General features: G+C 34.8%; 2 protein-coding genes across 2 annotated transcripts; both read left to right on the forward strand.

The window, feature by feature from the left end:
* The first annotated feature begins 1249 nt into the window (after positions 1 to 1249).
* LOC144430734 (uncharacterized) lies at positions 1250 to 4033 on the forward strand. Its single transcript, XM_078118787.1, has 4 exons — positions 1250 to 1433; positions 1567 to 2721; positions 2955 to 3077; positions 3258 to 4033. Exons 2-4 carry the CDS (start codon positions 1647 to 1649, stop codon positions 3464 to 3466), a joined length of 1407 nt encoding a protein of 468 aa, XP_077974913.1. The 5' UTR covers positions 1250 to 1433; positions 1567 to 1646; the 3' UTR covers positions 3467 to 4033.
* A 5195-nt stretch (positions 4034 to 9228) lies between these two features.
* On the forward strand, positions 9229 to 13181 carry LOC144430682 (uncharacterized). Its single transcript, XM_078118708.1, has 5 exons — positions 9229 to 9374; positions 9651 to 9707; positions 9890 to 11893; positions 12127 to 12249; positions 12825 to 13181. Exons 3-5 carry the CDS (start codon positions 10126 to 10128, stop codon positions 13040 to 13042), a joined length of 2109 nt encoding a protein of 702 aa, XP_077974834.1. The 5' UTR covers positions 9229 to 9374; positions 9651 to 9707; positions 9890 to 10125; the 3' UTR covers positions 13043 to 13181.
* The last annotated feature ends 1009 nt before the right edge of the window (positions 13182 to 14190 follow it).

Here is a 14190-nt window from a genome sequence, read left to right on the forward strand (position 1 = left end):
ATTAACAAAACAAAAATGAATTACTAAGTACAAATAAAGCCAGAGTGAATATAAGTGAATTTTGGATTAAATATCGGCTTCGACGACCAAACAATTAAGTAATAGCATCATAGCGGCCCTTCCCATCTTCAAGAACTGAAACCCTGAAGTCATTAGGAAGACAAGGAAACAATTAATTTCACATAAAAGGTGACAAAAAAAGTGATGTTCATATTGGCTGAAACTGGGTGGACACTCATTTAATTTCATCGATCCGAGATCATTGCCCTAAATCAGACAAACAACAGAATTGTTCAACTATATTGAGAAACCCTGACATTGTATTCAAAAGTCATGTGGTAAGATATTATAGAGTAAACAAAAAGTGCGCGCATGTTATTTTTGTACACTCTGACGCTTTTCTTTACGAAACTGTGGCTAAAGTTATTTTAAAAAGTGATTGATTGACTCTTTCAGTATCACAATGGTAACAAAATGGCGACGCTATATCATTTGAATAACATTTTTCAATTATATCAAACAAATAAAAGTAGATACCATAAAATATACTACCTAGTTTAAATTTAGCTATTCATTGTTATTGGTTAGTTTGATAGCTCTCAAATTTTCAAACACAAAACGAGATAAATAAAGCTGATCTTGATTAGGTTTGGAAACGTGTTAAAATAGATCCATCCTGACGTCATCATGACAACATGCTAGACCAAGTTTTCAACATAAAAAATATCTGTTACAAATTCTACGAAATGTATTTTATTGAATATAAAAAAAATACATTTATTTTGGAAAACAAAACATGAATTGATTTAGTATAAATTAGGTCACTTGTGCACACTTGGCATCAGTGAGTGAAAGACAGTGAAAAAGCCGTCATTGACTTCGTGAATCGTACTTCCAATGAAATTTCTTGGTTGAAAATTTGAAAAAAAAACTCTGTTTTTCGAATGCAATTTTAAAAATAAACTCTTAAATCCAATATTCTGACACAATGAAGATACTGGTTGTTTTGTGTTGTTTCGTAGTTGCAGGTAAGATAAAAGTTTTCATAATTACACTATCTGTTTTAAATTTGATAAGCATTATCAAAATTATCGAGACTATAATAATATTCAAATATTCCCATAATTCAAACAATCAAAAGCTTATAACCTAAAAACTTCAGTATTAGTGTTTTTTCAATCTTATTGAAACAACAAACAGATAATTAAAGATTTTGAATTTTGTTCATTTCCAGCCGTGATGGCTGACACCATTTATGCTGCCCCTTGGATATTACAAACGAGTATATTAAATTTCGCACAAGGTTGAATCAACAGAAAATGTTAATGATTATATTCTTCTCAGTATCTTCATATGGGGGAGAGAGGAGACAATATTTTCAGTGGGGAAGCGGAAACAAAGGTATTTACTTTTTGTTTAGTTTATCAAGAAAGGTAAGTCAACATAAAAATTGATGCTTCTACATTAGTGATTTCTATACAAAATTTCTATCTGTTCAAAAACAACAATCATGCTCTTTAAATGAATTGATAACACGATAATGACACTGAATATATTTTTCAAAAGATAACTTTGGACCAAAATCATTTGGAGACGGCCTTAGACGTAGAACAAACGGATGGAGAACAAGTAAACCAGTTTTGTTTATGCGTAAACGTCTACAAGAAAGAACAAAATTTGCACCAGAAATACCAATACCCTATCGACCAAGTCTGTTTAAACGTTCTCCTCCAGGCATTATGATCAAAAAACAGGATACACCTGAACCATTGTGGCAGCGAGCTCTAAAAATTCTCTTCAACATAAATAGCAACAAATACCGGCCGAGACCATTTGGTATTCCGGGGGATGATGATAAAAGTAGACTTGGACAACTTTGGCGCCGAGTGGATGTTGTTAGAAATCGACCCGGGCCATTTGGACGTCGAGGAGATGGAGGCAGACTAGGGCCTTTTAGGCGACAAGGAGATGACGATGGTTATGAACCTGGACCTTTTCAACGTAGAGAATATGGTGATAGAGGTGGACTTGGACCTTTCGGGCGTAGAGGAATTGTGAATAGACTGGGACCTTTCGGGCGTGGAGGAGTTGTGAATAGACCTAAACCTTTCGGGCGTAGAGGAGATAATGATGGAGATAGACCTCGACCTTTTTGGAGCAGAGGTGATAATGGTAAAGATAGACCTAGACCTTTCGGACGTAGAGGAGATTATGTCGGAGATAAACCTAGACCTTTTTGGAGTAGAGGAGATAATGATGGAAATAGACCTGGGACTTTCTGGAGTAGAAAAATTAGTGACGAAGACAGGCTTGAACCTTTTGGACGACGAGAACATGGTGATGGTGATAGACCTAGATCTTTTTGGAGTATAAGAGATAAGGATGGAGATAGACCAGTACCTTTTGGACGTGGAGGAGATAATGGTAGGGATAGACCTGGACCTTTCGGACGTCGAGAAGATGGAAATAGGCCAGGGCCTTTTGGACGCCGAAGAGATGGCGATGAAGATAGACCTGGACTTTTTAGGCGTAGAGGAGATGGTGGTAGAGATAAACCTGAAAAATTCAATTTTGATGATAATTCCAGAAAGTTTAAAGAATGCAATAAACAATGTGAATCATTAGACGAATGTTTCGGCAAAAAAGACTTTAAAAAAATTATGATGATTGCTCCTAAACCTTGCAAGACATGTGTGATGAAAGAATGTGAATTTAAAACGAGTAAGTGTATATTTATTCTATAATTTTCTTTTAGCAAAATGTCCAACTCAGATTTTATAAATAAACGAGGCGAAACATTGATTTTTACCAGATTTGAAATGCTTTTTCTGTTTTTTCACATGAAGCATATTATTGTTAATTCAATTTTTCGCGATCAAAATCTATTGATCTAAAATTTACTGCTGTTTCATAAAGTCAGATTGTGATAGGTTATATTCATTATATTTTTTTAGATCGTCAATGCTTTGTGGATTCCCATGCAACGTGCAGTGACATCTGCCCGAAAATATCACCTGATAAAGTCAAGGATAAAATTTCCTCATGTGCATCATGTATCAATAAATGCGAAGCGGAAGGTATTTTTTTATATTTATTTCTTTTATCACCTGATGTTGCAATTGTCGAAGAAGCTTGACCAAAGATGAGAGATTTGAATCTTTTACAGAAATATGAAAGTTTAATCATTCAAGCCATCATAACCAACTAAAACTACTCTAAATATGACATTATTTTAATTGGAACAACTTTTTATAAAGATGACAACCAGAAAACTAAGGATGACAGTGAAGGCTACGAAGAAAACGGCACAAATGGAGTCGATGATGACGTGGAAAGCGAAGATCATGGCGATGCCCACGATGACGGAGCTGAGGCAGACAACGAAGATTGGCCAGAAAAGGAAGATGATAATGATGAGATAACCCCTGAGATGATTTTGGCAATATTCAATAAGTTGCTATCCTAACTTTTTGTCGAAAATAAAATAAAAAATTGTACACCCTGGAATATACATTCTGGAATTTCTTTTTCGCCAAATTTGACTTATGTGCCTGTTAGAAAATAGCTTATATAAATAAAATTTTGTTATGTTAGAGGTATTAAAAATGTACTGTTTGATAAATTAAACATATAAATGTGTGAGTAATAAATTCATCAACTAAATAGAATTGTCGTAATATAATTCGCCTAATTCAATGTCGCATGATGAAAATGAAAAGTTTAGAAGAGGGATAACAGACTCGAAAAAGTTTTATATAGACGCTTGGTATCAGTTAGATATGTACAAAATGTAGTTTTAGCAACATGTTTTGAGCCTTCAATTTGAGTTGTTTACGTTGACTGCTCAGAAAAATGTTTTTCGCATTTCGTTATGTTTTCCATAGCCTTCTGTTCAGAGCAACAAATCGCCTTTCTTTTTATTCTCTTACACGAAGTATACGTATACATCGTTTGGGTTTTATGCCATTGTTGTTGTTAGAATTCTTTTTCTTGTTGTTCTTATGAAAAAATTGGTTTTCTCTTTATTTACTAGACCAACTGCTTTAAAATTCATTTTCATTGCGTAAAAATTGGATTGGTCGTTAGAAGGCAATTACCATTTTTTATTCTTTAAAAACTTCCTGGAGGCTCTATGGGATCATATCAATAATATAAATACGACTCCAAGCCAATATCTCCTTTGTTTGTGGTGCGTAGCAGTTAAGGACAAATAGTTTGTATTGCCACCTTAGCTGGGCGTGAAAGTTAGCAGGAAAATTTATGCTTATCGTATACCCAGCTTTTGATAATCACATCACATAGCACACAGTTTTTTAGATCCTCGAATCTAAATTACTGTATTTTTGTATTACAACCCTATCTTATGTATTCATGTAATTGTGTCCCGATTAAAAGTAGTGTCGAATTATGCAAGATGATTGCTGGATTAGCTTTGTTCCGTGCGGAGATTCAGCCGGTTTGTACCGGTTCTATAGAACCGTCTCACGGAATTTTTTGAGATCAGCGAACCGGTTGGAATTGCTGGTGATTGTCAATGACTTTTTGTAACAGAACCGGCTGAAAAAATATGACTTTTGTGATAGAACCGGTTGACAAAAGATTTGAATCCCACCACTGGCTTTGCTATACCCTGTAGTCGTGCGTTGAAACTCAATAATAGTGAAAAGAGGATGCTTTGGGGGAAATGACTAAACTGGTCGTCATAAGGCGGTTAGATCTGCTGCAATTTTTATTTTTTTAGAAGTCGTCGCTAAAAAGGATCTAGATGATTGGGATTCAAAAATAATTTGTGACTTACAAATAGTATACGCAACGAATATGGAATCGACATGCATATGCAGGGAGCCATCAAAACTGCATTGTCCAACGGTACTTTGGATCGTCAAATTGACTGTCCCAATCGAATTCCAAGTGTATTTGACGTTACACAGGATGTTTGTCAAATAAATTTCGAAACAAACTCAACATGCGAGCATGCAATTCCAAGATGTAAGCATTTAACAACTCCTTAAAAATTTAATTTTATGGCAGTCAAGTTGCACGCCTGCTTCGGGAACATATTTTCTAAGAAGCAAATCACCAAGCAGACCCCCCGAAGGTGTCCGAGTGGCCCGCGCGATCATATTTGAAGCCCGATGTCTTCCACAAATCTGAGCGACTATTGAAACCTCTTATTTCTCTCGTTCCTTCCTTAGGCAAGTACACACTGTGTTTAATGTGCTCATATAAAATAGTATTACACTTTTTACATTTGATCTTCAAGGGTTTCATACATAGCTGAAACAAGAATATACGGCCTATCGACAACTTTTATTAAGCACTACAGTCTATTTACTATCTAACTACATAAACGTTGTTTCTCCTAAATCCTAGAGTTTTCACCACTAACAAGTAGAGATGAAATCGTTTTTGCAAACATTAAAAATGACAAATTCATGCCAGAGGGACGTGTTTGATAACTGAAGAAATGATTCTACTTATTCCTTTGCGCTCAAAGAATTAGACTGAAAATAATTCGACCTACGAATCGTTATGATGTTTTCATGCTCTACTATCTATAAAAAATATTCAATGTTATTATTATTTAGCCTGACGGTAGTGTATTGCACAATATGAACATTTTCCACACATGAGTTAAACAAAAAATACGAAGATATATGCTGTTTTCATGACGTGTACTTGCTGATTATATAGATTCTAAAATTTATGTCAATAAAAATGCGGATTACTTTTCCCACAACTATTCGGCGTGTTTGATTGTGTATGTGTATATAAAATAGCGCGCGTATTTGCATGTTTCCAGCCTGAATTTTTGCAATCTTTCGCGAAAAAATGAAAATCAATTTATCTATATACTACACCCAAATCCCATACCAGAAGTGCAAATTGAAGAAAGTCGGCAATTTAATTAATAAGCACCGTGCTATTTTGGTCCAACCATCACGTGAGTCGATGACGATATGAACAGATTATGACGTTATAGAAAACGCGGGAGATTTGAATTCGTTTCCAGCATACGGGCGTACTATCCGCAGTTTATTTATACCCTATCATGAGAGTGTCGTTTTAAAAACCAAAACAAGGATTCGAATAAATTGAAGCTAAAGATATTCTATTTATAGATAGCTCTTTTCAATCAAATATTGTGGGTCTATTTTAGGACATTTTAGCGCGGGTTTTGGTGCAAATTTCTAACTAGCATTTCAACTATATATTTTTGGAGTGATATTTCTTATTGGTTAATTCAAACTTTTAAATTTCGTTTCGTGTATAATTTATTATGATTTCACACGAGATATCTATAGTGGACTTAATGGCAAGCGAATACGACTATTGCTAAAATTAGTATAGTGACAGCGTTGTATTAATTAGTCGAATAAACGAAAGTCAACGCCATACTTATTTTTAAAATATGTTTTAACATTACTAAGGTTATCACACACCATTTTCGATCACCTATACTCATTTCATCGATCCGACACCATTGCAGGTCTGCCATAAATTAGACAAACAACAGAATTGTTCGACTATACTGAGAAACCCCGACATCGTATTCAAGAGGTCATTGGTAACATATAATAAATGTAAACAAAAAGTGCGTGCATGTTATTTTTGTACACTCATTTACGGTTTTTATTTACGAAACTCTAGCAAACGTTATTGTATAAAGTTTACTAATTGGTTCCTTCAGTATGACTCCTAAACATTGCACGCAATGTTAACAAAATATTCTTATTGGTTAGTTTGATAACCCTCGAATATTCAATCACGACGAAATAACTTGAACTAATCTTGATTAGCTTGGAGACGCGTTTACAACTAAATGGAACCATCTTGACGTCAAAAAATATTTTATACCAGGTTTTAAATTTAAACACAATCTTATAGTCTGGGAAACGTATTTTTATAAATGAAAAAAAAAATACATAAGTAAGTCGAGAATTTAAATATTGTGCACCGTGATATTTTAGATCAACACCAGTGAGTCGACGATGATATGAACGGATCATGAAGTAAATAAAAACTTGGGAGATTTAAATTCGTTTGCAGCATACAGGCGTACGACCCTCAATTTAATTATGGCTTTTTATCAGAATTTCATTTTGAAAACCAAAACAAAGAGTCGAATCAATTAGGCTAAGGCTATTCTATTTATGGATAGTTATTTTCGATCAAATAGGTGGGTCTATTTTAAGACATATTACCGGCGTGTTTTTGTGAATATTTCTAACTAGCATTTCAACTATATATTTTTGGAGTGGTATAGTCACTATACTGAGAAACTCTGACACCGTATTCAGGGGGTCATTGATAAAATATAATAATATAATGAAGTAAACAAAAATGTACGTACATGTTATTTTTGTACACTTTTACGCTTTTCTTTGCGAAACTCTATCAAAAGTTATTTTAAAAAGTTCTCTGTTTGGCTCTTTTGGGATGAGTAATTAACAAAATGGCGGTGCTTTATTTCAACATCTTTTTCTAAATATATCAGACAAACAGGATAAAAATTTCAATCCATTAAATTTATTACTTAGTTTACAAAGCTAAATTTAGCCATTATTATTGGTTAGGTTGATAACTTTCGAATATTCAAACACAAAACAAGATAATTTGAGCTAATCTTGATCAGCTTGGAGATGTGTTTGAATATAGATCCATCTTGACGTCATGGAAATATTTAATATCAAGTTTCGAATGTAAACACAGCATCAAAACAAGAGTTGATTTACTACACTGGAATTCACTACCGAAACTGCATATTGAAGTAACTCGACAATTTAATTATGATGAACCCTCATATTTCGGTCCAAAATCACATGAGTCGATGTCGATATGAGCAGCGGATCATGACGTAAATAAAAGCGCGGAAGATTTAAATTCGTTTGCAGCATACAGGCGTTCTACCCGTAGTTTAATTATAGTTTATATCATAGTATAGTTTAAAAATCAAAACAAGAATGCGAAGTAATTAAAGTTATTCTATTCATAGATAGTTGTTTATAATCAAATGTGCTGTCTTATTTAAGACATATTAGTGGCGTATTAGTATCGGTGAATTTCTGTTCTGATGTTTCCTATTGGTGAAATCAAACTTTAAATTTTTTTCCCTTGTATATGATCGCTATAAAAGATATCAACGTTGTATTCATGAGTAAAATATTTATTTTAAAATAAAATGTTGTATCATTACTAAGATTATCACACACCATTTTTGATAAGTATATCTGGTTATATATCATATGTACTGCATATTATATTTACAGTCATGTATATTTCACCATCGTGATCGCAAAAACTGTGATTCGGATTTTTATATATGCATGCAAATTTAATTGTGACCACCAGGCCATATAAAATGAACAAAACAAAAATGAATTACTAAGTACAAATGAAGCCAGGGTAAACACAAGTGAAATTTTGGATAAAATATCGCCTTCGACGACCAAAAAACTATAAAAGCAATAGCATTGTAGCGGCCTTTCCCATCTTCAAGAACGGAAAACCTGAAGTAATTAGGTAGAAAAGAAAACGATTAATTTCACATAAAAGGTGACAAAAAATGTGATATTCATATTGGCTTCAAAAAACTGAGTGGACACTCATTTAAATTTATTGACCCGACACCATTGCCTTAAATCAGACAAACAACAGAATTGTTCGACGCTATTGAGAAACCCTGACATTGTATTCAAAAAACATTCGTAAGATATAATAAAGTAAACAAAATGTGCGTGCATGCTATTTTGGTACACTCTGACGCTTTTCTTTACGAAACTCTAGCTAAAGTTATTTTAAAAAGTTTTCTCATTAGCTCTTTCATTATGACAATGCTAACAAAATGGCGACGCTATATCATTTCAATAACATTTTTCAAATATATCAGACAAATAAAATTTCAAACCGCTAAATGTACTACTTAGTTTAAATTTAGCTATTCTTTGTTATTGGTTAGTTTGATAACTCTCGAATATTCAAACACAAAACGAGATAAATAAAGCTGACCTTGATGTAAAAAGAACCATCCTGACGTCATCGTGATAACATTTAGGACCAAGTTTTTCAACGTGAACACAAACTAATATAAATTCTACGAAATGTATTGATATAAATGAAAAGAAAAAATACATTTATTTTGGGCAACAAAACAAGTGTTGATTTAGTATAAATTAGGTCACTTGTGCACACTTGTTATCAGTTGATAAACGACAGTGAAAAAGCGATTGTACTCAATTGTTAAATCGTATTTTTATTGATTTGCTCGGTTGAAAAAAAACTCGTATGTCGACAGCTATTTGTGATAAACTCAAAAATACAATATTCTGAAATAATGAAGATACTGGCTGCTTTGTGCTGTTTCGTGGTCGTAGGTAAGATAAATTTTTAAATAAGTTATCATATTGTTTTAAATATAATAAGCAAAATTCAAATTCATACGACTATAACGACTATATAAATATCCAAATATTCCAATAATTCAAAGAATCAAAAGCTCATTACTTAAAAAGTTTAGTATTAGTGTCATGCCTTTCCAATTTTAAAAAAAGAATCCTATTGAAAATGCAGTTGATTAAGGATTTTGAGTTTTGTACATGGCTAGTTCCAACAAGTATAATAGAAAACTTTAATATTTATCTTCTTCTCAGTATCTTCATATGGTGGAGAGAGGAGACAATATACTCAATTGGGAATAGGAAACAGAGGTATTTACTTTTGTGTTTTATTTGTCAGAAATAGTAACGAAAGAAAAGGAATTCAACATAATAATTAATGCTTCTTTATCAGCGATTTCTGTACCAAATTTCTATTGGTTCAAAAACAACAATCATATTCTTGACGTGGAATTGATTACATGATAATGACGCTAAATATATTTGTTCAAAAGATAACGTTGGACCAAAATCATTTGGATACGGCCTTAGACGAGAAGCATACGGATGGAGAACAAGTAAACCAGTTTTGTTCATGCGTAAACGTATACAAGAAAGAGCAAGATCCGCACCGAAAATACCAATCCCCTATCGACCAAATCTGTTTAAACGTTCTCCCCCAGGCATTATGATCAAAAAACAGGATAAACCATAACCAATATGGCAGCGAGCTGTAAAAATTCTTTTCGGCATGAATAGCAACAAATACCGACCGAGACCATTTGGTATTCCTGGGAATGATGACAAAAGTAGACTTGGACCATTTTGGCGCCGAGTAGATGTTGATAGAAAACCCTGGCCATTTGGACGTCGTGGAGATGAAGGCAGACTAGGGCCTTTTAGGCGACCAGGAGATGGCGATGGTGATAGACCTGGACCCCTTCGACGTAGAGAATATGGTGATAGAGATAGACCTGGATCTTTCTGGCGTAGAGGAGATGGTGATAAAAATGGACCTGGACCTTCCGGGCGTAGAAGAGATGATGATGGAAATAGACCTGGACCTTTCGGTGGTAGAGGAGATGGTGATGGAAATAGACCTGGACCTTTCGGGCGTATAGGAGATGGTGATAGAAATAGACCTGGACCTTTCGGGCGTATAGGAGATGGTGATAGAAATAGACCTGGACCTTTCGGGCGTATAGGAGATGGTGATAGAAATAGACCTGGACCTTTCGGGCGTAAAGGAGATGGTGATGGAAATAGACCTGGACCTTTCGGGCGTATAGGAGATAGTGATAGAAATAGACCTGGACCTTTCGGGCGTATAGGAGATGGTGATAGAAATAGACCTGGACCTTTCGGGCGTATAGGAGATGGTGATGGAAATAGACCTGGACCTTTCGGGCGTATAGGAGATGGTGATAGAAATAGACCCGGACCTTTCGGGCGTATAGGAGATGGTGATAGAAATAGACCCGGATCTTTCGGGCGTATAGGAGATGGTGATGAAAATAGACCTGGACCTTTCGGGCGTAGAGAAGATGATGATGGAAATAGACCTGGACCTTTCGGGCGTAGAGGAGATAATGATGGAAATAGACCTGGACCTTTCGGGCGTAGAGAAGATGATGATGGAAATAGACCTGGACCTTTCGGGCGTAGAGGAGATGATGATGGAAATAGACCTGGACCTTTCGGGCGTAGAGGAGATGATGATAGAAATAGACCTGGACCTTACGGGAGTAGAGGAGATGATGATGGAAATAGACCTGGACCTTTCGGACGTAGAGGAGATGATGATGGAGATAGACCTGGACCTTTCGGTCGTAGAGGAGATGGCGATGGAAATAGACCTGGACCTTTCGGTCGTAGAGGAGATGGTGATGGAAATAGACCTGGACCTTTCGGTCGTAGAGGAGATGATGATGGAGATAGACCCGGACCTTTCGGTCGTAGAGGAGATGATGATGGAGATAGACCTGAACTTTTTGGGCGTAGAGGAGGTGGTGATGGAAATAGACCTGGACCTTTCGGTCGTAGAGGAAATGGTGATGGAAATAGACCTGGACCTTTTGGACGAAGAGAAGATGGTGCTAGACCTGGATCTTTTGGACGTAGTGGAGATGGTGATGGAGGTAGACCTGGACCTTTTGGACGTAGTGGAGATGGTGATGGAGATAGAACTGGATCTTTTGGACGTAGAGGAAGTGGTGACAGAGATAGACCTGATATTTCCGGGCGTAGAGGATATGGTGATAGATATAGACCTGGACCTTTTAGGCCCAGAGGGGATGATGATGGAAAGAACTTTGGAAACATTATGATGAGAATTCTGAAAGTGATACATAAAACCTTCGGAAAAAAAGAAAATGTTGAAGAAACAAATAACAAAAAATGCAAAAAGCAATGTGAAGCAAAGGAAAATTGCTTTGGAAGAAAAGATTTTGAAAAAATGATGATGCTGTCGCCCAAACATTGCAAAGCATGCATGATGAAAGAATGCCAATTTAATATGGGTATAATTTTTTATCACAAACTTGAATATTTTTATATTTCAATACTATGCTGAAACTTCTTTCACTTTAGAATCAAACTTAAATAATAAGTTAGAGAATACTTGTTTATTGAATATAAAACTCATCAGTAAGTTTCAAATAATCGGTTCCAATTTCGGTATGACTTCCGTAATGTTGTGTATGCCAAACAAAATGTTAACAACGTTAATGTTCTATTTTTTCATATGTTCCAGATCGTAAATGTTTCATGGATGCTCACAAGAAATGTGACAACATTTGCCCAGTATTATCACAAGAGAAAGTCGAGAATAAAACGTCCTTTTGTAAAACATGCATTGAAAAATGTGAAGCAGAAAGTAAGTAATTGGTTGTAATATTCTTTTTTCTATTATAATAGAATGAATAACACATTCAACTTATTTGCCGTTTTACAATTTTATAGCAGGAAATATAATTCTTTTTGCATATTTAATCAAATTGTGAGTTTGAACAGATCTAATTCATTTCTATTTTCAGTTAATAAGAAACAAGAAAACTGTCTAACTTTTTTTAAGTAGGCTATTCACGAGGAATACGTAAATTATCAAATTTCTTCACCAGAGTTCAATGTCCATGAAATATATATGTTATTTATAACCCTAAATGCAAATGTACCATGTAACCTCTTTCAGAAGTGGTACATATAAAATACATCACCGAAAAATCCAGAACTTGTAGAAATTATAAATTAAGCATAACCAATTGAACGTACTTTGGATATTGCGGTTGGCAAAAATTGTTCAGATTCATAACGATAAAATGTTTACTTTGTTTATGCAATCCTGAGCAGACGAACTTACCTATGGCAATGACGGAAAAGCATTTGTTTATATAATAAATAGGTATAAAAATATGTAATGATCCCATATTAACAAAATTATTTTGTGCAAAGAGGTCAATGAAGACGATGATGACATGCCGGAGGATGAAGATACAATCGACGATATCTCAAAAAAGGAAGATCTAGAAGATGATAGCCATGATGGAAATGATGAAACCGCAAGTGAAATAGAAGTTAGCGATGAAGATGAAGTTGGAAATGATGAGATGACTTCTGATGATATAATGTCAACTACGGGTGGTGATATGGCATCGGATTCTGATGAATAATAATTCCGATTCAGCGACGAACGTTTTCTCTCTGGAACAGTTTTAAAATATTCAAATATATCTAAAATTGTTATGTAAACTACCTAAAAAGGTTGGAGCATTAATGTGTTGAGAAAATGTGCTAATAAAACCGTATAACCAATGACCTAAAAGATTATTTCGAAATTTTTATGCTGTTGCTACAGTCGGATAGAACAATTCAGCACCAAGAAATATGTACTATAAATCATAATTTCGTTAGGTAACTTCCACAAAGAGTGAGTGACATCTTGTCAGATTTTTCTTTCAAGTAGACTCACGACCAAGGTCGTAGCCTGACCAAAATTTGTGATTCGAATTTTAATTAGAAGCTTAACACGGTCTACGATATCACCCCCTGAAAAATAAAACGGCACGATTAGCTTCGAGTCAAGTCAATTTAAAAACTTTAAATCTCATCATTAAAATAAATTCAATTCATAGTGTTTTTCGTAACATAAAACAAATTATCATAACATCAACCTGACTACATGAGGAACTACCCACACAAGTTCATTCGTCGCTTTCGCAGGTTGAGATAGTAGCCTAACTTTGAAATTGATATTATCGTCGTTGATCGGCTTTCAGGATGACAATGAAGAATGAATACATTGCTGAACGCAATAATGACTTGATCCGTTTCAAGCAAATCTAGCTAAAAACGCATAAGTCATAGAACAAAAAAAAAGAAAATTTAATTCGTGCGTTGAACCTTGTGTTCATGCAAGTAGGTGTCAACTGTGCCATTGCCTAAGTGTTGGTGTATGCTGAGAAAATGACGTGCGAGAGTCTCACTGCAAATGGCGCAATTTCGCATACGCAGAATATCAAATATTTTTGCAACAAGCACTCATGTTGGGGACTGGATAGCACTATGAAATTTCTTTGGTTTTATTCTGGTCCTATCTTTTGTCATACGTATATGACTCTCAACATGATGGATTATTGCACGATATACATGTACATGACTGCTACTCAGACTAGATCCCAGGAAGAATTCCCATAGCCGGCGTTGAAGAATGATACTGAGAGAACGATATATATATATATCATCAAATTGTTTGCCTAATGCAGATAGTTTCTTTTGTAATATTTGTATTGTCCAAGATGTCCATCACATGCACTCCCGA

Source organism: Styela clava, chromosome 12, assembly GCF_964204865.1.
Source record: "Styela clava chromosome 12, kaStyClav1.hap1.2, whole genome shotgun sequence".
NCBI classification, from domain to species: domain Eukaryota; kingdom Metazoa; phylum Chordata; class Ascidiacea; order Stolidobranchia; family Styelidae; genus Styela; species Styela clava.

Excerpts from the sequence above, each read along its gene's own strand:
- LOC144430734 (XM_078118787.1), top strand. The coding sequence starts at position 1,647 with ATGCGTAAACGTCTACAAGAAAGAACAAAATTTGCACCAGAAATACCA. Across the intron at positions 2,722-2,954 it reads AGAATGTGAATTTAAAACGA|ATCGTCAATGCTTTGTGGAT; the intron begins GTAAGTGTATAT and ends ATATTTTTTTAG. Across the intron at positions 3,078-3,257 it reads CAATAAATGCGAAGCGGAAG|ATGACAACCAGAAAACTAAG; the intron begins GTATTTTTTTAT and ends CTTTTTATAAAG.
- LOC144430682 (XM_078118708.1), top strand. The coding sequence starts at position 10,126 with ATGAATAGCAACAAATACCGACCGAGACCATTTGGTATTCCTGGGAAT. Across the intron at positions 11,894-12,126 it reads AGAATGCCAATTTAATATGG|ATCGTAAATGTTTCATGGAT; the intron begins GTATAATTTTTT and ends CATATGTTCCAG. Across the intron at positions 12,250-12,824 it reads TGAAAAATGTGAAGCAGAAA|AGGTCAATGAAGACGATGAT; the intron begins GTAAGTAATTGG and ends TTTTGTGCAAAG.